The following is a 27,790-nucleotide window of genomic DNA, read 5'->3' on the forward strand; positions in this document are numbered from 1 at the left end:
TTCATAATTAAGCATCATTATTTAAATACGTTGCAGTAGTACTATTGACTATTGAATTGGATACCCAATAATCAGATATAACGATATTAGTTCGGATACATGACTCATATATGCTCATCACAGTCAGGGGCGGACCCACCTTTAGTCATAGTGGGTCCGGTGACACAGTATTTTTTTTTAAAATAAAATATCAAAGAGACCCCTTATTATAGATAGGTGGTCTCTTTAATGCTGCTATTGGTAACAACAAACAATATCAAAGAGACCTCTTATTAAGATAGGAGATCTCTTTAATGCTGCTATTGCTACAAAAGACTTGCTGTGGTTTTTTTTTAAATATTAAAGAGACCTGTTATTTATATAAGAGGTCTCTTTGATGCTGCTATTGCATTCCGCAATTTTTTTGCGCTACTTTCTTTTTTTCATTAAAGAGACCAGTTATATTTAATAACTGGTCTCTTAAGTTATCTCACTTTTTTTTGTATAATTTTTTAATAATTTTTTTCCCTTTTTATATCTTATATTTGTACAACCAATTTTAATATTTCCCCATAAAGCTTATCAATTAACGAAAAAATCATAAAGTTAATTCAATATAATAATTTTATTGTACCATTTGTTTATAACATGTTATTTGTAGTATTTTCGACTTGTAAAATTGAATTCTTAAGTACTGTATTTGGTTGTGGTATGAATTTTTGTGTCCTATTTTTGGATTGAAATCAATTTGGTGAAATATATATATATATATATATATATATATATATATATATATATATATATATATATATATATATATATATATATATATATATATATATATATAAAAAAAATTTTTGGATTGAAATTAATTATGAACAAGACATGGAAAAAAAATTGTACTTTCACAAATGATCAATAATTGATGGTGACACACTATCTCGAAAATCCTGGATCCGCCACTGATCACAGTACTTAAGTTCGTTGTGCCGATGGGATCAAGTTATCGATGAGCACAAAAGAAAAGTAGTGTATGATATACTGTTCAAACAATTCTACAACGAATTTACAACGAATGTAATTTGCAGAACAACAATACTCATCAGTATATAATATAATGATAAACTAATAAAGTATTTGGAATGAAGAAGACAATTAAAAGTACAGTGAGATTAAAGAGGAAATAATAATGGAGGGGAGTAGGGGACCTTAGAATTGAATATTTGAATGGGCCACGTCACGTAACAAATACGAGTAAATAAATGCAGAGCAGTAACTAGACAGTGGCACAAGATGCTTAGTTACATTATGGTTGGGGCTCATTCGATTCTAAGCTACTCCGTATAAGCCTATATCTAATACGGAGTATCCTTCAATTCCGTTAGGGTTGAGACTTGAGAGTGCGTGGCGGAATTAATCTAATTAAAGATGTAGACAATAAGAAGATGTCATTCATGGCATACACATATACACTCAATTCCCTCTTATTATATGATTACATGATTATAAATATAATTACATAATACGGAGTATGACATCATTATCCTGATGTGGCATCATTAGATTCACATGACATTATTATTGTCAAGTCACATCACTCCAATACACTTATATGACATCATTATTGTCAAGTCACATTACTTTAATATACTTTTATGACATCATAATATAATTTTATGACATCATTATATTCATATGACATCATTATTATCAAGTACTATCGATCTCTTCAACATACTTTTGTGACATCATTATATTCAAAAATTTCAAAATAGAAACATAACACATTCTTGGTATTTTATAGACATCTTTATAGGTGTGTTATGGTTTCAAACCACCTTATATGACCCCGAGAGTCACCCCACGTATTCAGTTCATTTTTCGAAAAAATGTCAAAAAATCACTCGAAATCGTGTATTATAGCCTTCAATTCTAGACAATTTTTCACTTTTTTAGACCCGGAAATAAAAATTGCCGAGATGTTTCCCATGGACCCTAATACACCCGTGAGTCCATTTGGACAGGTAAAACCATCCAATATACCTTCAAACTATTAATTTATCCGTTTACAACTTGCACCGATTTCATAAACTCGAGTCTACCCGTTTTCAACCAGGCGACGCATGCGCCACACGACCCCTTGCCCATGCACAAGGAAGAAACCCCACCCCCTAGGAGAAACCCCACGCCGAAGCTCAAACCCCACGCCCAAGGAAGAAACCCACGCCCATCGATCATGAAACCCCACGCCCTAGGAGAAACCCCACGCCGAAGCTCAAACTCCATGCCCAAGGAAGAACCCCACGCCCATCATGAAACCCCACGCCCTAGGAAAAACCCCACGCCTACTGTATCAACCCTACACCCAAAACTCAAACCCCTCGCCTACTGTATCAACCCCACGCCCAATGATTGACCCCACGCCCTAGAAGAAAAACCCCACGCCCAATGAAGAAACTCCACGCCCAAGATGAAACCCCACGCCTAATCTCATACCCCACGCCCAAGGAAGAACCCCACGCCTAAGAGGGACCCAACGCCTAACCTCAAACCCCCCGCCCAAGGAATAACCCCACGCCCATCCTAATACCCCTCGCCTAATGTATCAACCCTACACCCATCCAAAAACCCCACGCCTAAGCTCAAAACCCACGCTTAAAGAGGGACCCCACGACCAAGGAAGAACCCCACTCCCAAGGAAGAAACCCCACACCCATCTTGAAACCCCACGCCCAAGGAAGAACCCCACGCCCAAGGAGAAACCCTAAACGAACCAACCCCACGCCCAAGGAAGAACCCCACGCCCAAGGAGAAACCCTAAACAAACCAACCCCACGCCCTAGGACCAACCCCACGCCAACAAACCAACCCCACACCCAACTAATAAGCCCCATGCCTTAGGGAGGACCCCATGCTCGAGGGACACCACGCTTATATAGGGGCGGGGCCAACGCCCAAGGAAACCCCATGCTTATAGAGGGACCCCACACCTAAGGAACCCCACGCTCATAGAGGGACCCTACACAATACTTTTTTTGGGGTGCTCAAAGTTTCCGAGGATAGTACTCTTTACGCCCTAGATGAACAGAATAATATCTTTTGGTAATCAAATATATCTAATGATCAGGCAAATAATTCAGTAGCTCAGCTTTTAGATATTCTGCTTACAAATGCTATTGGGGAGACAATCTAGCAGAGTTCGGAACATCCTTCACACAACTTTTAGATATTCTACTTTCAAATGCTATTGGGGAGACAATCTAGCAGAGTTTGGAACATCCTTCACACTCATTGTTGCCATCAACTTGTTGCCATCAATGCACGTTGATGTGCATAGTAGCTCAGCTTTTAGATATTGGAAATCTTATTCTTCTTTCAAATGCTACTGGGGAGACAATCTAGCAGAGTTTGAAACTTAAGCTTAGGTACTCTTCCTTGAAACCATCTTGAATTTTTCACTTTAGATGGTGATCCCAGCTATAAGATCAAACTCAATTTTCCTCCAATGTGTCTACAAATTCCTGACTGACTATAAAAGGTAATAACCCGGGTTATTACCTTGTCTCTAACAAGGTGATTCCTTACTGATGGGAAAATCCTAAGTGGAATAGCCAGTTGTGACCCAGTTGATAATTTTTTTTCTTCCTCAACTCTTTAATATCTTTCATTGTGCGTCATGCGTCGGATGACGAGGACGGACACAACTCGTGGTACGATGTTGCTCGTTGGGCCTCTCGGGGGAGTGGGGAGGGGGTTCGAGCGAGCCCGATGTCCCCGTAAGGGCGTTTGAGGGCTAACGTTGGACAACAGGACTTGCTGAACCCTTTAATTAAGTCATTTTGGTCGATGAATCCTTTCGAGTGTGAGGGTACTCGTTGAATGACGGTGACTCGGATTGGGCAAATGGCGAGGATAGGTGCTCAAGGATCCCTTGTGATCAACTAGCCTCAGTCCCTCAGTCCCGAGAGGGTGTCTTACATGTCTAACCATCAGTCCCTTGTCGTTGGCTTTGTCCCTTGTTCACGGGGTCCCGAACTTGTCGGTGCGGACCTCGCACTGCCGCTCGCCTGTCCGACACACTATAATATGATTGTCGCCACCCGCTCGCCAAAGTCTTCACCCCCATTATGGGTGTCTCACATGTCTAACCCTCGCACTGCAGTTAAGTAGTAAAATGTAAATGCCACAATATATAATGTGCATAATACATTAGCTTATATTCTGGGAAATTGAGACATCATAGCTATAGCATTAATAAACACTAAATGGGCCTGATTCATTTTGAAGCACTATAATGGCAAGCTACTTGGGCGTAATAAACTTCTTTATGAATAGAAAACTATTAATTGTTAATGACATATACAAACACACATTCCAAAACAATTTTACTTAAGCGCTCATTCTAAACTTACTTGGCGCCATTGGTTATGAAACTTTATCATTACATTATTAAAAACTCCAATTAACATACCGTATTTTATTTCTAAAAAAATGAAAAATTTATGTGTTCAACACTTCAACATGAGAAGCCCATTACTTAGTGAGAGACAAAGTTAAAGAGGCAAAGTTGTAAGAAACAACTTGTTCCAATTTCTATAAAATAATTTGATCCAATTTCCCAGAGAATAATTTGATCCATTTTTCGCATAAAACATTTTTAAAAAAAAAAGTAAAAAAGAAAAAGTTTCCGCCATAAAATCCATACATCATCATCATAAATCATCATCATCATTCATCACCATCATCATACATCATTATCATCATCATCATCAGCAGCATTCTCAGCAAGCACCATCATCTAAAAATAATCATGATCATGATTAGTTATGATAACCATGATGCCTAAGAATTCAGGCTTACAAGAACGTTAATCAAGATTAATTGATCCTCAATTTCAAACAAATTAGATAAAAAAAAAAACAAATTATTGTGGGCTATGAATGAAATGTAACAAATGGATCTGAAATTGGAGTATCAAAGCCCTGTATAATCACATGAGACCTCAATCCCGTAAAGTGCCATGGAGAAGACTGGTGGAACAATGTGGCACTTGGAAATTACAGTTGGGTGCTCAAAAGAATCATAAAATGTACAGAGTTGGGTCCATACTTTGTTTGGACCTTGCTTGCTCCTTCTGTTTCAGAGGTGTACTGCTGGGCAAACATATCAAAGGGGGTTGGTTTCTCTATGCAGGGGGCTACTGGTCAAGTCAGTGGATTCAACTGATGCCTGTGGTTTTGGTTGTGGTCTAATGACCTGTAACAGATGGTTTTTTTTTAGGGGGGGTCTGCAGAATGCGGTTTAAATCTGCAGATGGGGTTGTTGTTTTCTGCTGCTGGGTGGTATAGCAACAGAAGGGGTAGGCATCATGCTAATGGCATCAGTGGTTGAGCTGCAGTGGTTGTGTTGGTAGGTTCTACACATGTTGTGATCAGCTTGGTGAAGGTGAGTTAGACTATAGCAGCTTGGATTTGGCTGTTGATCCAGGTTCAATTAACTGTGGGTTTTTTGAAAGGTTCAGATTTTCAGAGCCTTGTGGGCTTTCTTTTGAATTTTAGGTCTGCAGTTGAGCTCCTATTTACTGTCATGCTTGATTTGATGCTTGTTTTGATGTTGTGCTATAGTGGAATCAATTATCACTAGTAGAAAAAGGCTCATTTGCGTCGCTCATTTATAGTGTATTTGCGTCGCTTCTATGAGCGACGCAACTGCTCGCGACGCAAATGACTTTTAAGTCATTTGCGTCGCTCCTAGGCGCGACGCAAATAAGAGTCATTTGCGTCGCTCCTTTATAAAGGAGCGACGCAAATGACTTTTTTGATAAACTTATTTTTTGTCATTTGCGTCGCTCCTTTATAAATAAGCGACGCAAATGACTATTCTGACAAACTTATTTTTTGTTATTTGCGTCACTCTTTTATAAAGGAGCGACGCAAATAACTCTTCAGATAAACTTATTTTTTGTTATTTGCGTCACTTGTTTATATAGGAGTGACGCAAATGACTGAGTAGACAATACAAAACTGCTGTATTTGCGTCACTTGTTTGTTTAATGAGTGACGCAAATGAGGTGAATTTTTTTTTTATAATTATAATATAATAATTGCCTTGTATATGTTTGTAGTACCTGTTTTCCTAGGTATAAAGTAATATGCTAACGCTAATATAATTGAAATTAAAATGCAATATTATTGAATAATGCAAATGTAAATTTCGGCAGAGTCTCCTTTGTAATTTGGCCTACCCATAAAATTTCCAAACCATGTTTCTTAACCAAATCAACGTATAATACAACTCCAACTTCTAGACTTAAACTTAAAGGTAGAAGTACCTCAACAGCTCAACCTAGAGTTCAAAACGTGGTAACTACTGATTACTGACTATAGTATACAATTTCGCCCAAGCGAGCAAGAGGCATATGGCAGCTTGCCTATTGTGACCAGAAGTGAGACAGCCCTTCCATTTTTGCAGGCCGCAACACACTCAAGCACATATTCTCTGAGCTTCTTCTGAACTTCTTCCATTGGCAAGCAGGCATCAACCATCTGTTATCATTCAGCATCGTATGAAAATCTAGATGGCATTATTACGGAATTTGATGAAACAACAACTATCTCACAGAATCTAGTTAAAAAACATAATTTACAAAAATAAAAAGAACATTGCAAGAAACTGGAACATGTTTAAGTAAAAGAAAATTAGTATAACCTGCACTACATAATATTGCAGGCATCACTATAATGACACTATGCAAGATAAAGTCACCACTGTCAAACCTATTAACCTTACAGCCTTACCAAAATTGTACAGTCTGATGCAAGCTATGAAAAAACTAAGATTTGGTTTAACAGCCATGTCTCAGATCTTACCAAATAAATTAACCAATAAATAACAACATAGAAAGGAATTAGATTTAGCTAAACATAACATCAAACACATGGTATGCAACTCACAAATTATGTATAAAAAAACAATCATAAAAAGAAAAAAGAAACAACCTTTTCTCCCAACGATTAGCACTGAACAAAAGATGAATAGTATGATCATCCAAATTAGATTGATTGGAAAGATAAGCAGAGATCATCTGCCCAACAGCAGTATTTCGATCCGGAAATCGCCATAACTCAGCAGAACACCCAATACTTTGCAAGTGAGAGAGAAGCTGAATACACTGAGAGCTCTTTCCACTTCGATCTAACCCTTCTAATACAACCAAAGCACCTCTTGATTGTAAATTGGGGTTTAGGGCAGACACTTCAATTTTCTTGGAAGAATCATTCTCCATTTTTGTAGCAAAAATTGAACAATTTAACTGAAATTTAACATCCTGGTTTCTCCTCTGTGCTCCTGCAAAGTGCACCCAAGAAACAACTCAGATCAATATTTTGGTAATTAATATCGAAATCCTGCTTCTGTTGCAAAGGAAGATAACTGGGCATAAATTATACATCATTAGTAGTTATTACTTGTGAACTTCACTGTCATGTCTTTTCCTTGTCATCTGCCATGTAAACGGACTATTAGGATCCACACCAGGCTGTGAAATTTCCAAACCATGTTTCTTAACCAAATCAACGTATCTGAAAATTCAATAAAAAAAATGACAAAAGTTTTGTACTGAATAGCTCAAGACATTAGAGGATATGATGTAGAAAGAGTGCTAACTTTTCAGAATCAAAATTATCCACTCCCAAATCTTCGTCCCAGATAAATATGTAATCATATGGTGCCACAATGTCAGGATGTAGAAATCGTTTTGCATACCACCTTTAACCATACAATGAAAGAACGGATCAGTATGATAAAATTGATAATTAATCTGACCCTATTGCCTTAAAAACTAGAGTACTAACCATTTCGCACTAGTTTGCAAAATTACCAAGCAGGGACACAATTATGAATCATGTAAGAATAGCCAAAGTTTGCAAATAAAGCTTACTCAGCACACTCATTAATCTTCCCCGAATTCTGGCTTTCCACAATCTTCAGAATCAAAGACTTGTTTTCATTTAAGTACTGCCAAGATTTAAACCAACCAAAATTTAGAAATCAATAAGAAAAAAATATTTCCAGATGAGAACTAACCAAGCAGTATATATAGATGAAGCGGCTAATAGACTAGAATCATAAGTGAATTAATGTAACAAAGGATGAATATGTCATGCATAACCAAAGTGTATTACAGTACATATCAATTTTTACTTAAGCGTAAGGATCAAATGATCTGCAATTAGCAATGTTTTAGAATCTACCCCGGTAGCCCTAGACTAAGATAAAAAGCAATGCATACAACACCATTCCCTTATATAATTTCATATGTATTAATTGTTTTATCAATGATCATTTGATTCACAATAACTTCCTTTTATTCAACCATTTACAAGGGAACATACGGATTCTCCATTTTAATGAATCGGAGATGACAGTTGTTCATGCTTGAGACTTACAAAAAAAAAAATTGAAAATAATAATAATAATAATTCTGGGTTTTTTCCTCCAAATTTAGGCCTTCAAAAGTAGCTTAACAGATAAGAAAACTTGATACTAGGTTTAAAAACAAGTTAAAAACCATCATCACTAAAAACCACTAGTTAAAAAAGTACATTTACACTATTTTTCATTATTAGCCAAATAGTCATAACATTAGTTGAGTAAGAAATACTGACATTGCCTCCTTTTCAATAAAGGTTTAAACTAAATTTCTAATACCAGCAAAACAAAAAGGTCTTACAGAACTGATGAATATGTGAAGACCATTACAGGAGCCGACACCTAAAGCTTCATTACAGTAAATTTTAAGTTTGCTACACTTCAATGATTACACTGACATTTTATACTTCCATTTATATTTATATTTATATTTATATTTTTATGTTAATTCTTGAATTGCTTGTTGTGGTCCAAGTTCAGAAAAGGTTCAATTTCCAACTGCAGGAAAAGTTAAGTTTGGACCAAAAGGCAGATCTTAGGCCAGGGGTTGAACCATGCTCTTAAGGTATGTTGAACAGCATGCCAGCAATAATCAAGCTGCATGATAGTATGTATGATGGATATCGACTTTTCGATGCTTACAAATGCGAGCACGTAAACCTTAATCATCTGTTAGGCTAATTACAACTAAGATAGACATAACAATGTATCACTCGACTGAAGTGCTCATTCAGCATGCTTCAATGACTAAACCCGAGATCATAATGGACTTTTTAATTGCAATTAAGGCAGTAATAACTTAAATCATCAAGTAATGTACATTTGTACTAGACTAGAATAGATTAAGGCAGTAATAACTTAAATCAAAGTTTGCAAAATTACCAAGCAGAGACACAATAATTATGAATCATGTAAGAATAGCCAAAGTTTGCAAATTAAGCTTACTCAGCACACTCATTAATCTTCCCCGAATTCGAAGCCTTAAACCAAGAAAAGATTGAACATAAATAGAAGCAATCTTACCATAGGTGGAATTGACTTCAAAAATTCAACAATGTCGAGCCGAAATCGAACTTCAATTGTTGTTGCTGTAATTTGCTTGAACTTCCTCGGGTTTTTTGGGGCGAAATTAAGCGATTTTTCCACTCGAAAATTTCAGTTATTGCTCGAATTTTTGTTGCTATAATTTCTTGACTTGAACCCAGAAAAAGACGTAATTCAAACAATTATTGTTGCTGTAATTTCTTGACTTAACCTATTGTTGCTATAATTTCTTGACTGAAATTCGAACAAAAATTATTTATGACTGAAATGGGACGAATTTCTTAGGGTATATTGCGTCGCTGCCAAAAACCTTAGAAATCCCCCCACGAAATCCCCCAATCGAACTTGAAGACCGAAATTGAATTTTTTGGGGCTTTTAGGGTTCGAATTTGTATGATTTTGAGTTGATTTTTTGCTCGAAATGGGGGATTTTTAGTCGAAAACAATCAATTTTTCTGGGTTTAAGGCTTCGAATTTCTTATGGTTTTTGGTCTAAATTTTTGCTCGAAATTGCTCGAATTTGCAGCCGATTATGGGTCTTCGACTTCACTGCGATTTCAGATGTTAAATTTGCTGGGGAAACGCAAGTTTTTGGCCGAATTTGTTGGATTTCAGAGACAAATTTGTGGGTGTTTTGCTGTAGAAATTCGCTGGAATTTAAGAACTCTTGTTTTTTTTTTTTCTTTTTGTATAGTGAATGTAGGTACCTGATGAAAAACTAAGGTAAAAAACGCTGAAAAACCTAAAGCCAAAAGAGTTATTTGCGTCACTTTATTATAAAAAAGCGACGCAAATAACCTTGTTTATAATGTTGTACAATGTACATATGCATCGCTCATTAGTAAAAGAGTGACGCAATTTACTTAATCACTTATTTGCGCCGCTTGCTAACTAATGAGTGACGCAAATAAGTTTATTAATTGCGTCGCTTTAATAAATAGGAGCGACGCAAATGATAGAAAGATGAAATGCACTTGAGTTTTGCGTCGCTTCTTAAATAATATGCGATGCAAATAATTTAAAAGGAAGGTAAAATAAAACATTTGCTTCGCTCCTTAGAATGAGTGACGCAAATATGGCGACACAAATGTACATTTTTCTACTAGTGTATGCACCCTGTGGTTCTGTTCTAAACACGTGTTTGAGTGACTTTGGTTCCAGAATTCTCACTTAGTTTTCATTAATCAAACATGACCATCAACATTTTATAATTTCTAACACATAAAACATCATATATTTCACAAAAAATCAGACATAAGAATCATAAACAAAAATCAATATTGACCCTAACGAGGACCCTAATGATGACTTCTAACCTATAATCTAAATCAAAATTTTTTTATTTTTTTCGCCTGGAAATAAAAATTTCCAAGATATTTACCATGGTCCCTAATACCCACCGGGAGTCTAATTGGGTGGGTGGAATGATGGGCGTTAGAACGGTCGTACATTCCACACTCAATCAAACACATTTATTAACAAACACCTTACAAACCAAGCATAATGACAAGTAAGAGTTCGGTCCACAAGGAACGGGATATGATTGCCAAAGATCTTTACACTTAAGCTAACTCGAAGTCAATTGGTGAATTGGGGTTCGTCAAGAAGACAAACAAACTATGGTTCTAAATCAATGAATTAAAGATACTAGGGAATGAGATCCACTCAACCAAGGCAAATAGGCAAACGGGGAGTAAAATAGACCTATATGTAAAATCAACCTCATGCAATTAGAAAACAACTCACACTACTAAACTTAGATTCCTCATTAGTTTAGCAATAGATGATACATAATCAAATTACAATAAGTAATGACGTACTCAATTTACACTTCCATGTCAAATTAGGCATATCATACTATCAAGCTCCTTAGTCAAGGGTAGCTAAACCTATCATGGGGAACTAACAAGCAATCTCATATAATCAATTTAATTGCAATACAAACATCAATGCTTCTCCCACATTTGCATAGTTAACCCAAAAGGTCGAGCTTCACCCAACCCCTAGCAAGAAGACTACTCACAACTCATGTTTATCAACATGCAATCAAGAATTAGGGTTCTAAATACTTCAATAATTGGGGAAAAGTGGTTAACAATTGAAATAACTATCATCCAATAACAAATTACCAAGAACAAAGAATATTTAAATAACATGCAAATACCAAATAAAATCTGAAATTAAAAGGAAGAAGGTTGGAGAAATTACTAATTGAAGCTTCAAATGTTGAATACAAATTGCCAAACTTTGAGAATAATTCTTGAATTTCACTAATACAATGATTTGATTTGATGAAAACTAAGCTAAATTAATCCTAAGGAATGTTTCAAACTAAGAGAGGTTTCTGAAAACTAGGCTACTGTCCTTCTTCTCCTCTTTTTTAAACGATCTCAAAAGGACCTTAAATAGTCCGTACAAAATTGGCTGAGATCGGGAAAAGGTCCGACCGAACTCTGGGTAGGTTCGGTCGGACTCAGGGTGGGTTCGGTCGAACCCTGTGTAGGTTCGGTCGAACCTCCCTGATCCTTGTTTGGTCGAACTTTTGAGGTTCGACCTCTCCTGCAAAATTGCTGAAAACTGGTTTGACACTGCCTTCACTGCACCCTGGAGGTTCGGTCAAACTTTTCAAAAGTTTGACCACACCAAGGTTCGACCGGACCTTTCAGAGGTTCGGCCACACCTCCTCTTGCACTTCCTTTTCTTGCTTCCTCTCCTTCCCTTTTGCTCCTCTTGCCTTTGTCCATGGCTTCCATACTTGGCCAAGGGGCCTCCCACCGTGCATAGGACCGTCATGGAACCTGCAGAAGATACCAAAGTTCACAAGAGCATGGGGATGATAAAATAATGCATAAAGATTATCAAAATAAGCGCAAATAAGCATTACTTTTCATCAACACAAAAAGAAGCCATAAGAGGATAATGAGGTGGAAAAACCTAAGAAAAATAAGAGGAAAAAGACCTAAATACTACCCCTAAGAGTGACATAAATGTCACTCATCAAACTGCCCCACGCTAAGCCTTTGCTCGCCCTCGAACAAAGCAAAGGAAAAAGAACAAGGGAGAAAGAATTAGTTATTCAAACATGCAAGGAACAAAAGAAAAACCCAAATTGCTTTTAGCAAAAGCAACAAGCCATTTAAACCCCAAGGTCGCCTATGAGGACGAGTTGTGATCTCGTGAGGGTTTCCAGAGAGCATACCCCACAACTCTTACAAAATTGCGTTCAAGACAAACCAAAAACAAGGGAAAGAGAAACAACAAATCCAACACAAATCATAGCCAAATCGAGCTTTTGGAGATAACAAACATGAATGAGTGTCAAACTTTCTGAGTAGTAGAAGTGAGCATGCAAGGGGATGCCGAAAGTTGATTGAAGGATAAGTTATGCTAAGCATAGTGAACTCAAACATGCACCACTCCCCCCGCATTCCATACAATCTTACCGCGTTCCCTCATCTAGGTTCAAATCCGCCCTTGGAGATAGCATCAAGTGACTCCTCGAAGGAGCCGGAACAAAGATAAAACACTGCAAAATAGGGGAACCCGACATCTCACCAAGTCATGCCTTCTCCATATGCTTGAGTTCCAGCTCCCTCCACCGATTAGTGACTCAACCAACCTAGGACAACAGGGCATTGAAAGGGTTGTAACGATGGCTAGGGGGTAAGGGTGTGGAGGAATTTGGAAATTGGTGCTTAGCCTAACCGTGAAGCAAAGGGTGATCAAGCCTCTTTTTCAAAATCAATCATCAACCAATTTTCAAACTACGTTGCCACAATCTTGAACTATAATGCCAAACACTTTTGAGCTTTCGCTTTCCTCTTACATCTTCATTCATCAACTCTTCGTTTCTCACATTCTCTCTGTTTTTTTTTTTTTTTTTTTTTTTTTTTTTTTAAGCTTCAAAGGATTTTTCTAGGATTTACATTTGCTTTTCTTGAACATATATTCACAAAAACACTGCTTCACTTTCCAAGTAGAACCATTCCCTTCCAAATTTCAAATCAAAACTACAATAAGCCCTCATGGCTTGAGCTTCACGATTCTAAGGGTGAAAGTAAAACAAAAGGGCCATGGGCTTGCAATGTGCTATAATCAAGGAGGGGAAGATTCAACATGGTAAGGGCAAATGCAACCCAAAAATACAAAAGAAAAAAAAACTAATACTAGAAACAAAAATAGTCACCGAATGAAGAATGCCTTTGTCATTCGTAGGTTAGTTCGGTCTCGATCTCGGGAGCCAGACGCCAAGTTCTAGATCTAAGCATGCCTTGGTGAGGATCCTATACCGCTCATACAAGTAATGTTGGAGGCTTGAACAATAAAGCTCACATCGGGTTACAAAAACCATCTTTAGGGCTTCAAATCCCCTAATGAGAGCAACACCTTCTTACCACAAACAAGTGAATTTGGGTTCGATGGGCCTAACGAGTTCTAGAACAACTACCTTAGCATGAACATGTCCCAGAGTCAACCAATGGCAATCCTGAAGCATGCAAACTTATAACACTCAAGAAGCAAAGCATTCAAACACACGAGTCAACATTATTATGCTCGAAATGAAAATGAAACAACTAAGCTTTTCGTGGTTTACCATGAATAAAAAGGAAAATCTTTTTCATTTTTTTCACATTTTTCGAATTCTTTTTTTTAATTTTTTTTAATGCAAGGAGTACAAGAGAGATAAGAGGCTAGTAAACATATAATTCTCAATCGACAAACAAAGATCGTTCGGCATCAATACCAACGATCACCAGATTCCGAGGAATCAAATGCAAACAACCTCGAACAATCAACTCCATTCTAGTCTAAACTAACTATACACACAAAGAAAAATAAAGGAAAGTAGGGAAAGATCTCACCAAATGCTGCTTGAAATAGAACACAAGGCAAAATTGCGATCTCACCAAGGTTTCCGGAGCTTGAGTTGCTCCTTATCCCATCATTTTGTGCTTCCGTTTTCAAGCTACAAGGAAAGTGAGCCAAAAGAAAAGAAACACTACAACTATACAAAGAAAAGTTAGTGAACAAAAGGAAAAGACTAGAATTATAAACAAAAGAAAATGATTGACAAAAAGCTACCTACAAAATTTGGATTAAGGGATTTGGATTTTGGGATTTGGATTATGGGATCAAGAGAGAAGAGGGAAAAACAACTTCAATTTTTTTTTTTTTTTTTTTTTTTTTTTTTTTTTTTTTTTTTTAATTTTTAGAAATGGTTCATAACATCATCATCATAAGAATATTACCAACCAAAAATCATCTCTAACTACAATAAATTCATTATCCGTGATGGTTCTCCATATGCACAAGCTACCATCCTACCACACTACCCTCCTATGTACACTTCAACCAAAAGGAACATCCTCCCCCACGAAACATTTGGCGCCGTCTGTGGGGAGAGTACTTCAGAGATGGCATCCAAGTCTGTACCGACTCCAGAAGAGAGGCGTCCCCTAGACGATCCTCAAGTTCAGTCGGACCATGATACCGAAAGTGAATTTGAAGTTGAAACTCATACAGCTCCAGACGGGACCCTAAGGGCCCGCCGTACCCGTCATACTGAAATAAGGGAACGGGAGTATCTTCAAACAGGAAGCGAGCCAGCAGGCGCACCGCTTGCTCGGCAACAGCCGACTGATGGGTCTGCTCCCATCACAAGGAACGAACTCATGACCTTCATGAGGGACTTCAAGGGAGAGATCCAAGAGTTGATCAACAAAAAACCGCCTGCTTCAGTCAAAGAGCAGTCGGCCAAGAAACCTTCCACTTCACTGAGGAGGAAGCCAGTTCAAGGGCGAGAGGCGACTCCCCATCCTAAATCCAAGAAGCGGGAACCGTCTGCTCTTGATTTCACAAAATTCCGTTACCCTACGGGAAATAGGAAACCGGTTCGTCATATTCAGGCGGACGGGTCAAAGCAAACGTTCACAGATGCTCGGCACCTGCTAGAGCAGAAGAAGAGTGACCGATTATCAGAGTCGGCTTCTACTTCAAATTTTCAGGACAGTTTGCGAAATGCCTCGATGAGGCCAACTCAGTCGTACCATGAGAGTCAGTCAGGCGGCACCTCCCGTCAGTCCGACTTTCATAGTGCCCAGGCGGTACCAAACTTACCATTTGTGCCGCAACAACAGTATTTTATGCAGCCACCTCCATTTGGTGGACCTGCAGCAAAAAACGTCCAACCTATGGACTGGCAGCTACGGCTGCTTAGACTTGGTGAACAGCCGTCGGCCTTCTCCAAGGAAATTACTGAAGCCGCTCAGCCGGCCAAAGTAAAAAATGTTTTAGTAGGCGCCTATGATGGCACTACTAACCCGGAAGACCATCTGATGGCATTCACCAACCTGATGTACCTTCAAGGGTTGGATGATCCCACTTGGTGCAAGTGTTTCCCAGCAACTCTCAAGGGAATTGCACAGCAATGGTTCGGCAACCTGCCGACTGGTTGTGTAAACAGCTTCAGGACGCTTGCTTACTTATTTGCCTCCAACTTCGCAATGAACATCCCTGCGAAGAAAACGACCCTTGATTTGGGAACAATTCAGCAGGGTGAAAAGGAGGGGCTTCGTTCCTACATCAGGCGGTTCAACCTGATGAGAATACAGATTCAAGGGTTACCGGATGAGGTAGCTTATACTGACTTTTTTAGAGGTCTAAAAGACGGGTCTACCTTCAAATTTGATTTAGTTCGAAAAAGGGTGGCGACTCTTCAAGAGGCCTTGATTGAAGCAGAAGCCTATATACAGGCGACTGATCTGTGTACGATGAAACAGTCGGACGGGAAGAGGTTCGACAATAGAGAGGGACGACAGAAACAGTCGTCCAACAAGGATGAAAAAAGAAAAGGGGTCTGGGCGGCTGATTCCTCTAAACAGCCGGCCCAGAAAAAGAAAAAAGAATTCAAACCATACTCCCCAAAATATGTGTTTAACAAGGATAACCAGTTTATCCTAAAAGAAATAAAGGGACGGCTCTCAATTGAGAAGCCGCTCCCCATGAAGGGTTCTGCGAGCAACCGGAACCAAGACAAAATCTGTGCTTATCATGATGACATTGGTCATCACACCAATGACTGCATCAGTCTCATGCGGTACCTAGACCGATTGGCTGATCAAGGTGATCTTGACACTTATGTCAAGAAATCTGCGGGAAACACTTCCTCAAAAAAGCAGTCGGCCAAAAAGAATCAGCAGGCCGACAGTTCTGATACAGATGATGCAGTCGTCTACACCATTGCAGGCGGCTTCTCAGGAGGCGGCCCCACTATTAGGGGCAACAAAGATAATATAAGGCGGTTAGATGTAAATTCCGTTCACCAAGAACGACCGTCCAAATATACATTTCCTGAGATTGTCATCACTGAAGAGGATCTAGGAGGAATAAGGGGGCCGCATGACGACCCTCTCGTTATTGAATGTAAAGTGGCCAACCAGAGAGTTGGTCGAATCCTCATAGATACCGGGAGCTCTTCAGATCTCATCAGCAGCAAATGTCTGTCAAAACTGAAATATCAGACGGACTGCATACATCCGGCCTCCCACCCTTTAATAGGGTTTGGAGGAGGAGTCGTCCACCCACTGGGACGAGTAGATCTACCCATCCGCCTGGGCGAAAAAGGGGAAGGACGACACATGGTAGTCCGGTTCCTAGTGGTAGAGGAACTCTCTGCCTACAACATGATTCTGGGTCGACCAACCCTGAATAATTCCAAGGCTGTTATAATCCCGTCACTTATGCTGCTTAAGTTTGAAAGGGACAATGGAACAGTCGGCTCCCTTAGGGGAGATCAGAGGATGGCCCGAGAGTGCTATCTCTCGGATGTCAAGCCCACTGTTATGGCCACTGGGTCAAGTGGAGAAAAAACAGACCTTGACAATGTCAAGGAAAGTGCGCCTGATCAAGAAACAGGCGACAAAAAGAGAAAGGCACTCCAGACTGAGTCCGCAAGAAAAGCAAGAAAATAGCAATCATTGGCAGAGGACCGGCCGGATGAGTTCCGCCCTCAGCCGGCTGGTGAACATGCGGACCTGATATTAGACGACTCCCATCCTGACCGAACAGTCAAAGTAGGGACGACTGCTCTGAGAAACCTTGGTGACGACTTTCACAACCTGTTGAAAGAATACAAGGACATCTTTGCATTTGAAGTCCATGAAATGCCAGGCATTAGTCCTGATCTGGCGGTACACAAACTCGCTGTGGATCCGAAAAAGAAGCCGGTACGACAAAAGAAACGGAACCATGGTGAAGAAAGAGGTCAGGCGGCAGCAACCGAAGTCAAAAAATTACTTGATGCAGGGTTCATTCGGCAATGTTACTTCCCAGATTGGGTTGCAAATGTGGTACTTGTTAAAAAGCCGAATGGCACCTGGCGAATGTGTGTAGACTACACAGATTTGAACAAGGCGTGCCCCAAAGACAGTTACCCTCTGCCTAAAATTGATAACCTGGTCGACTCAACAGCCGGCCATGCCTTGATGAGTTTTATGGACGCCTATTCTGGTTTTCATCAAATTCCTTTGTGGAAGAAAGATCAGGAGAAGACGACCTTCGTCACTGATCAGGGATTATACTGTTACACGGTCATGCCGTTTGGTCTTAAGAATGCCCCGGCTACCTTCCAACGAATGATAAACACAGTGTTCTTTGATCAGATTGGGAGAAACGTCGAGGCATACATTGATGATATGATTGTCAAGACTAAACTTCAGAAAGATCATCTGACGGACCTTCGAGAAACATTCGCCACACTCAGGCGGCACCATGTCATGCTCAATCCCAAGAAATGTGTATTTGGAGTTGAGTCTGGGAAATTTCTCGGATTCCTTATCAACCAGAGAGGAATAGAGGCGAACCCCGAGAAGGTACAGGCGGTCATTGACATGCAGTCGCCTCGTACCGTTCGAGAGGTTCAGAAGTTAACAGGTTGTCTGGCGGCCTTGGGAAGATTTCTAAGCCGATCAGGCGACAAATGCCTATACTTTTTCCAGGCAATTAAGAAAAAGGCAAGGTTTGAATGGGGGCCGGATGCTGAGGCCGCCTTCCAGAAATTAAAGGTTCACTTGCATTCCTTGCCGAGGCTGGTCAGCCCTTTTCCCAAAGAAAATCTGTACATGTACCTGGCCGTCTCTGATCATGCGTTAAGCGCGGTGCTCCTTGCTGAAAGGGACGGCTGTCAACTTCCGGTTTACTTTGTCAGTCACGTACTGAAAAATGCCGAGTTGAGGTATCCCCTAGTGGAGAAATTTGGTCTTGCACTCTTCATGGCTGTTAAAAAATTGAAGCCCTACTTTCTGGCACATGCAGTCGTCGTGTATACCGACCAACCGATCAAACGGCCCCTTACCACCATGGAGTCCTCCGGACGAATGATCAAATGGGCCATAGAAATGCAGAGTCTCGAAGTTACTTTCGAGCCTAGAAAAGCAGTGAAGGGGCAAGCCTTTGCTGACTTTATTGTAGAGATGACCCGTCCTCCTGACTCTCAAGTTCCAGACCAAGTCTGGAAGGTATATGTGGACGGAAGCTCCACTTCAAACGGTTGTGGAGCAGGCGTCGTATGTCAATCTCCAGAGGGCGACAGGTTCGAGTATGCTCTACGCTTCAGTTTCCAGGCTTCAAACAATGAGGCAGAATATGAAGCTTTACTAGCCGGGATCCGCATGTGTAAGGCGGCAGGGGCAAGGAAAATAGACGCCTGTTCTGATTCACAACTGATAGTGAGTCAGTACAATGGCGAATACGAAGCAACACATCCGGCCATGATCAAGTATTTACAGGCGGTCCGACAAGCAGTCGGCTCCCTTGAGGATTTCCATCTGATCCAAGTGCCGAGATCAGAAAACAACCAGGCAGATGCACTTTCGAAATTAGCATCATCCGCCTCCTCCGATACTCCTCGAACTGTGTTTTGGGAAGTAATGGAGAAGAGAAGCATCGAGGAAAATCCTATTGGAATTCTAGACAGAAGCTCAACCTGGATGGATTCAATCAGGGCATATCTGACAAACGGTACACTGCCGGATGATCCTCAACAGGCGGCAGCACTGAAAAAACGAGCCTCCTGTTTTGAAATGATACAGGGAGAACTTCACAAGAGGGGGCACCTTCAACCCTTCTTAAAGTGTGTTACTCCTGAAAAGGGACGAGAGATACTAGATGATCTTCACTCTGGTTTCTGCGCTTCCCATATAGGTGGTAGGATGCTTGCTCAAAGGACAAGGCGGCAGGGTTACTTTTGGCCTACTTTGGAAGCAGATGCAATGGAGATGGTGAAAAAATGTGACAAGTGCCAAAGGTTTGGCAAATTAATTCACCGTCCGGCTACTGACCTCACTACCATTCACAGCCCACTACCGTTTGCTAAGTGGGGCATGGACATTCTGGGGCCATATACGCCTGCTACAGGCGGCAGAAGGTACATACTTGTTGCCGTTGACTACTTCACTAAATGGGTAGAGGCGGAGGCTGTAAAGGGAATCAAGACGAAAGATGTAATTTCATTCATTTGGAAAAACGTCATCACTCGGTTCGGGGTTCCCATGTCTATGGTTTTTGATAATGGTCCCCAATTTGAGACGCCTGTTCTCAAAAGCTGGTTGGGAGACCAAGGAATTGCACATTACTTTGCATCTGTCGGCCGTCCACAAGCAAACGGCCAGGTAGAAGCCTTTAATAAAATCATCTCAGACGGTCTCAAGAAAAAGATTGAACGAGCAGGCGGCCTATGGGCAGATGAACTACCACATGTTCTTTGGGCCATTAGGACGACTGAAAAAGGGGCAACTGGAGAAACTCCCTTCCTCCTAACTTATGGTGCAGAAGCTGTTCTTCCAATAGAACACTACGAGCCGACTCTTCGAGTAATGCTATATGACGAAGAGGCAAACTGGGAAGCTATGCGCCTGGCATTAGACTCACTTCCTGAAAAAAGGGGCAATGCTGTTTTGCGCCATGAGATCTATCGCCTAAGAATGACTAGATCATACAACAAGAAAGTACACAGGCGTCCACTCAAAGTAGGGGACTTTGTACTTAGAAAAATGGAAGCAGTTGGTAGGGCCAATGAGTCTGGAAAACTAACTCCCAACTGGGAAGGACCCTACCGAATCTATGCGGAAGTCAGGGACGGTACCTACCGTCTGGAAACACCAGACGGACAACCGTTGCCTCGAACCTGGAACGTAGATAACCTTAAAAAATATTTTTTCTGAATGATGTAAAGTAAAGAGCTACTTAATAAAGTTTGCACTTACTATTCAATATTGTATTACGAGGGCATGCCGTCTGTACCTTTACAGTCGGCTACTCTCCATTGAGTTTCACTTTATCTTCAGAGGGGCATGCCGTCTGTTCCTTTACAGTCGGCTACTCTCCATCGAGTATTTTACTCACAATACTTAGCTAAAAAGATTAGGGCCTGGCCGATCCTGTAACTAACAGGCGGCTACCCTTCTTTTACTTAGCACCTACGTTCACCAAGAACTTACCAAGGCCACCGGCCGAATGATCAGACCAGGCGCCAAGCCACCTGATCAAATCAACAAAACTAATTCGACCTGTCCCAACATCATAGCAGGCGTCCGACGGCATCCCTCCGGATGAAATTCGTCGCAGAGAGCAGCTCCCTTTTGGGTGGAACATTGTTCTATAAACTAATTACACGGCACCTATACGACTGTCCCCAAGGGCAACCACGTAGCCGTTTTTGAGACAAAGATAACTCTATCACTAACCAAACCAATGGTAGCAGTTGACATCTGAGTCAGATAACCGCCTGTATTACTTGGGATAAATGCAGGGGGTACCTATTGAGTTAATAGCCAACAAACATTGGCGAATCAAGGGGTCTAGCCGGCCTACGCCGCCTGGTACCTCTACTTCTCAAACAAAAGTGATGGCGACTGAGTAACTCCAAAGTTAACTCATAGTCACTCCTTCAAATTTGGCATGGAATCTAAAAAGTTTGAGTCGTCCGCCTGTTTTAAACAAACGAGGGCACTCGAACCCCTATTCCTACTGGATAACCTATTGAGTTAATAGCCAACAAACATTGGTGAATCAAGGGGTCTAGCCGGCCTACGCCGCCTGATACCTCTACTACTCAATCAAGATTGTGACAAAGACTAAGTAACTCCTATGTTAACTTAATAGTCACTCAAACTTAGTATGGAGCCTAAAAGGTATGAGTCGTCCACTTGTTTTTAATAAACAAAGGCTCTCAACCAATACTCTTGCTAGGTTAACAAATAACGAGTTAAAAGCCAACATTGGCAATAAAGGGAAACAAACGGTACCCGCCGCTTGTTTTCCTACTTAAATTCCTTGGCTACTAGGTAATTCTATTTACTTGGTCAAATTGAATAAAGAGTTCGAATACCGATTGATTAAATGGCCGACTGATCATCTATCCTGGAAACAGACAACCAGTCGTCCAGGGGCATAGGCGGCATACTTACTATTTGTACCTGTCTTAACGTTCGGCCATACACAACAGTCGGTCAAGTGAGCAAATTTCAAATACTTAGACAAATTTGAACAAAAACAAAAAATTTGATTAAAATGAGCCGGCCATAAAAGACCAGCAGAATATTCAAAACCCCGGCCCCCTGGCCGGGTAATTACAAAGCAAACGGCACGCAGGCCGTGAAAAGAAAAAAAATACTTAAAGCTTAAGAAGGGGGCAGTTCAGTATCAGCAGCAGCCGCCTGGTCAGCACTCTTCTTGCTGGACTCGGCCTTAGCTGCATCATCTTTTGATGCCTTACCCCCAAGTGGCACAAGCGCCACAACCGGCTCTTCCTCCTCCAACGCAACGTCCAACGCCTCTTCTTCAGCAGCCGCCAGGATCTGTTGATTATATATTTCCGAACACTGGCGGTACGTTCTTTCCCATGAGGCAAAGTCGGCATTGGGGAACAGTCGTTCCCAGGTCATGCGTTGGATTTGGGCGGAGTCTTCCACCATCTCCCGGACGAGCTCTTGTTTCTCCTGCTCGGCCTTGTCCGAGAGCTCTTGGGTAAGACTCTTCTCCTGGTTCACCAGGCGTTCTTTTACGTTAGCCAAAGATTTCTCCATGGCTTCGTAAGAGTGCATTTTCTGGCGAAGGGGTTTCAGCTCGGCTTTAAGTTTGGTGACGGTCCCCTCCAGCTCGTCAACCTTCTTTTGGGCCGCCTCTAGCTGAGCCCGAACAGCGGCGGTCGCCTGCGCCTGATAATAAAGAAGATCAATGGTCAGTACTTCATTTTGGGCAATTTGAAACATTGCCTTATCACAGCTGGAGGCGGCCATAGCCTTTGCGGCCTTTACCTCTTTGTTTTTCCGATTAATCGGCTTGCGAAGGCTGTTGACTCGGAGCAGGGCCTAAGTACAAAGAAAAACAGGCGTCAGTTTCCAATCAAAAGAGTTAACAGGCGTCCTGGAACTCAAAAGCTCAAAAAGGTGCTAAGTATACCTCAGCTAGGATCCCTGAAATTCCATCGAGGTCAAGGGTGCCGGCACCCTTGACCGCCTCCCTATCAGATGGAGGAACTACTTTAACCATAGACTTGGCTACCTCAACCAAGTCTAGTCCCTGGGGGCCGGCTGCATTAAGCGAAAGAAAAAAAAAACAAGTTAGATCTAATCAAGAAGGAAGCAAGGGTGAGTTTTTACAAGTGAGGGTCCATACATCTAGGCGGCCCCGCCTGGGTTTTTGAAGAAGTGGCCGGCTGCTTCTCAGCCGCCACTGTTTTCCTGGAAGACCCAGGAGAGCTTGCAACAGTCGTCCTCCGGGCCTTGGGGTCCGGCTGTTGCGAGGAAGAAGCCCTTGGAGTGCCAGACTGAAAACAAAAAAGAGTTAGTATATGCATAATACAACTAAAAGGAGAAGAGTTTTCAAAGCTTACCAAGGGTGCCTCCTTGCTGGGGGAGTCGGCATACGACTGCTTCATTAGCGAGACCCGCAGCATGGCCGCCGCAGTCTTAGATGCTGTTATTTTACTCATGGCGTCGGCTGAAAAAAATAAACAGCAAAGTTAGTAAAAATCCCAAGTAAACAAGGCGTGAAAAAACAGAGTATTCGTCAGGCCGGCTACCTCTAGAGCACCGACTGCCGAGGCCACAGGCGGCCAAGAAGTACTCGTCATAGAGCCACTTGAAGCTCGGGACGCAGTTTAGGGGTACTTGCTCTCGTACCCCTGAAGTAGAGTTCACCCTAGTCTCTACTTTGAAGAGTCCTTTGTCTAGGATCTCTTTTTTAGCCTTTGGGGGAACAAGCGGCATGCTGCGGCCGCCTGCGAGAAGAGGCGGATCCCTGTTCCACTTGTTAAAACGTTTGTTCAGCTCCGTGTCTGAACTCTCGATAATAAGGAAGGTGTTCCGCCAATCCTTCCATTTGTTTGCCTTACCTCTCGTCATGAGGTAACCCCTATGGCTTGTTAATTGATACCAGCCGGTACCTCCCGACTTAGGGGTCCGGCTGAGATAGTTCATGTGGGCGAAAGCCTCAAAACTTGGCTCCACCCCGTTCAGTTCGCACCCGGCCACATAGCCGAGTACGTTAACCCAAGAGTTGGGGGCTAACTGCCATAACCCCAGATCATACCCATCTAAAATCCGCTGAACAGCCGGATGTAATGGGAAGCGCAGTCCAGCTTTGATGGCCGCCACATAGCAGCCAAAGCAGCCGTCACCATAGCTGGTACCAGCCGGCCAGACGACAGTATCTTCTGGATCCGGCACAAACAGTAAATACTCTGAGCCCATTTTGTGGTTAGCAATAAAGCTCGCCACGTTGTCTCGCATGGTTGCGATCCGGCCCCGGGGCACCCTGCAGTAGTAGGGGGCGTTTTCCTCTCTGTAAGAGGCGGACGGCTCTGCCCAATTATCCCCCTTCTCCACTGCATGGGAACTTCTCGCCTCTTGTAGGCGGCTATGTTTTTCTTCTGAGCCAGAAGAACTATGGTCAGAAGAGCTGGATTCGGACTCGTCCCCTGACGAGTCCGAAGAGGACGACTCCTCCCCTCTCCTAGAGGGGCCCGCCTCCTCTCCCTTAGAAGGAGCAGAAGGAAAATTAGACATGTCCACGGTTAGATGGGAAGGGAACACCTTGGTCCCTCTCTCAGAACTGTCAGCTTGACAGTCGCCTCGTTCTACATCTGGCGCTTGGTCAGATGTTTCACTAAGGAGCACCCTTTGGGAGGAGCCGTCTGAGTTTGATATCATAGCAGTCTTTTTTGTTCTGGCCATCACGTTCTGCATAGACACAGATTCAGTCGGACTTTGTATAAAGGGCAAAGATGGGTCCAGAAAAGGGCAGGCGGCACTCCTAGTCCTAGATTCAGCCGTCCCCGGTGACCGGCTGATCACTAACTTAGGGCGTGTCGTGTGCTTCCATGGTGCCATTTCAAAAAATAAAAAGAAAATTAAGAGTAAGAGAACTGAGTTACCTGAACGGGTAACGGTTGATGAAGTCCTGGAAGTTCGGGTCAGTCGGCTTGTCAGAACAGGCGGTAGGCAGAAAAAGTCCGAAAATGTCAGAGCAAGTTCAGGGGTCCGAATGTTCTCGCAAAAGTTCTCAAATGTGAAAATGACCGAAGTCAGCACTTCCTTTTATAGGCAAAATGAGAAGGCGAATGGTCGCTTCCAAATTCAAAAATTGGGCGGGAAAATCTCTCGGCCGTCTGCAAGGTGACACCTGTAACGGGCCGTCGCCTGTCACCGTGCGACACCTGTCACAGGCGACACGTGACCAGTCGCGTGCCACCTGTGAGGGGCAAATGATTAGGGGATTTTTATCCACCAATCACCGTCTGACAAGTGGACCAACCAGGTTCCGCCACGTGTCCTTCACGAAGGCCAACAGGAGCTTGCCACGTGTCAATCACAGATACGTCCTCCACGGACCACTTAAGACACGCCACGTGTCCACCCATGCCAAATGGGACAACCGGCCATCAAGGACCATTTCAGTCTAGAGGCCCGATCAGCCCTAGGTTTACCTTAAACCTAGAGAGTTGCACGCTTCCCAAGGCTATAAATACTCGATTAATCCTCATTAATCACAGAACCGAATAATTAAGAGATCAAGCAGAGAAGAACAGACTTATTAACAACCGGCTAATCTCGCTAACAACACAGATTACCAACACTAAGCACTCTCACCTAGAGAGATCTGATTACTTTATTTTCTGTATTGATTACTCCTTAATCAGGTACTAACTTGACCGTTGGAGGCGGAGCTCTCAGGAGTCTCCGTTATTTTGCAGGTACAGGCGTCCGGTTCCAGTCTCGGAATTGTAACTCTCCCGCAGGACATCAGAAAACCCCGAAACAAGAGGGAATCAATTTAGGCATAGAAGAAGGCAAAGAAGTATTATCAGAAAAATCAGATTTCATCACATCAGAAGAAGCAACAAAAGAATCTATCATTTCAGTGCTCTTGAAATCATCAAACACACCATTTTCAAACAAGTTTTCACACCACTCATCAAAGACTTCTTGAGCCATCCAATCAATAGCATCAAAAGAATCTATAGAACTAACATTACTGATATCACTAGGGTACTTCATAACATCAAATATGTTAAATTTAATCAATTCACCATCAAATTCAATTGTAAGATTACCCTCATGAACATCAATCTTAGTTTTAGAAATCCTTAGAAAAGGTCGACCCAACAATAAAGGAACACTATCAGATCTATCACCCATATCAAGCACATAAAAATCAGCAGGAAGGGCTAATTCATTCACTTGAACAAGTACATCTTCTATGACTCCCATGGGAAATGCACTAGATCTATGAGCTAATTGGATAACAACATTAGTCTTGGATAAAGGACCTAAAAAATCACACCTTGTTGCAAAAATCACTGATAATAGCTAATGGGAAATGCATTAGACTAATAGCCTTGTTGCAAAAATCACTGATAACAGTAAAAATAATTTAAGTTCAGTAACAATAAGTTTAGTTACCGTCTGGCAAAGTGCTGGGATAAAAAATCCAAGAAGAGGAGGATCAGTAAATTAGTTTAAGTTTAGTAAAAATAGCATAGTTTAGGAAAATTAATTTCAATTCACTAGAAATAATTTAAGTTCAGTAAAAAGAAAAAAAATTTCAATTCATAAAAAATAATTTCAGTTCAACATAAATGAGGTGAAGTAAAAAGTAGGGTCAAAATAAATTCAACTCCTTATAATTTTTCTTATCCTATACTACCTCCGTTTTTATTTAGTTGAGACCTTTTTTTTATCACTCTTGCCAATGCACTATCTTAACGATTGATATCTCTAATTTTCGACATTGAAAAATTATAAAAAGTGGATATCAATAAAATATAAATTGAGACGATTCAAACAAGATCCCACTTGACTATATTTTATCATAGCTATAAATCACAAAAGCTAGTTAAAGCATAATTTGTGAATTAATAGTGTAAAAGTCGAATAGTCTCAAATACCTCCGTTTCATAATAATTGCAACACTTTGACCGATACACATATCGATGCACAACTTTGACCATTAATTTTTGGACAAATGTTTAATAAAGGCCGGGGCACACTAAATTATTGTGTGGCGGGCTTTGTTTGGAAATAAAAGTATCCAAATATTCACTCCACTTGTGCCAGCCAAACTTTCTTTTTTTTTTTTTTTTAATTTTAATTTTTTATTATAACCATTTCTCTTTCCTCTTTATTTCTCTTTCTCTCTCTTCTGCTCTCATCCTCTTTCTGTTCTTAGCTCAATTTCCTTCTGGGCTCAATTTTTCACCATTACAAATTCGATTTCTCAATTTTCTAGGTTTTAATCTACTTTTCGATTTCGATTTTTAATTTTCTGCATTTTTCTTTTGATTTTTGAAGTTTGTTAAAGTTCCAAACATATCAATAAAGAAGATTAGTACAAATCCACCACATGGAAATATGTTTTCTGAATTGCTTTACGTTGCTTAATTTCAGTAAAATTTATGTGATTTTGCTATTGTTGAACTTTGATTTCTATTTTTGATTGCATTTCTTTTATCGTTTTTAGTACATTTTAACTTGTAAATTGTGCAATGAAAAAGACTAGTAATCTAGCTTCAAATAAATGATGGAAATCTATTATGTATTAAGTTTTTTTAAGTTTTGCGTATTATAATTTAGCTTCAAACAAATGGAGATCTAAGTTTAATCTTGCGAAATGCTGATGTATAGTAAAATATGAGTCACTTTTATAGTAATATGGGTCACTTTTGTGAAAATATTGGTTACTTTTGGAAAAAAAAAAAAAAAAACTGATGAGATTATGGATAATTTTGTGTAAATATGGGGTCACTTTTGTAAAAATATAGGTCACTTTTGCAAAAAAA

At 40.9% G+C, this 27,790-nt stretch overlaps 1 protein-coding gene and 1 long non-coding RNA gene across 2 annotated transcripts; both read right to left on the minus strand.

Annotated features, from left to right (window-relative positions):
* Window positions 1–6,530: 6,530 nt before the first annotated feature.
* Window positions 6,531–7,264, minus strand: LOC110686266 (thymidylate kinase-like). Its single transcript, XM_021862881.1, has 2 exons — window positions 6,978–7,264; window positions 6,531–6,603 (listed from the first exon to the last, which is right to left on the minus strand). Exons 1-2 carry the CDS (start codon window positions 7,262–7,264, stop codon window positions 6,531–6,533), a joined length of 360 nt encoding a protein of 119 aa, XP_021718573.1.
* Window positions 7,265–7,364: 100 nt separating this feature from the next.
* Window positions 7,365–8,761, minus strand: LOC110685897. Its single transcript, XR_002504117.1, has 3 exons — window positions 7,919–8,761; window positions 7,645–7,746; window positions 7,365–7,559 (listed from the first exon to the last, which is right to left on the minus strand). It is a non-coding gene; the product is annotated as an uncharacterized LOC110685897 (long non-coding RNA).
* Between the last annotated feature and the right edge of the window lie 19,029 nt (window positions 8,762–27,790).

This window comes from Chenopodium quinoa, unplaced genomic scaffold (genome assembly GCF_001683475.1).
Source record: "Chenopodium quinoa cultivar QQ74 unplaced genomic scaffold, ASM168347v1, whole genome shotgun sequence".
Classification (NCBI taxonomy): Eukaryota; Viridiplantae; Streptophyta; class Magnoliopsida; order Caryophyllales; family Amaranthaceae; genus Chenopodium; species Chenopodium quinoa.

Excerpts from the sequence above, each read along its gene's own strand:
- LOC110686266 (XM_021862881.1), bottom strand. The coding sequence starts at position 7,264 with ATGGAGAATGATTCTTCCAAGAAAATTGAAGTGTCTGCCCTAAACCCC. Across the intron at positions 6,604-6,977 it reads GCTAATCGTTGGGAGAAAAG|ATTCTGTGAGATAGTTGTTG; the intron begins GTTGTTTCTTTT and ends TTTTTTAACTAG.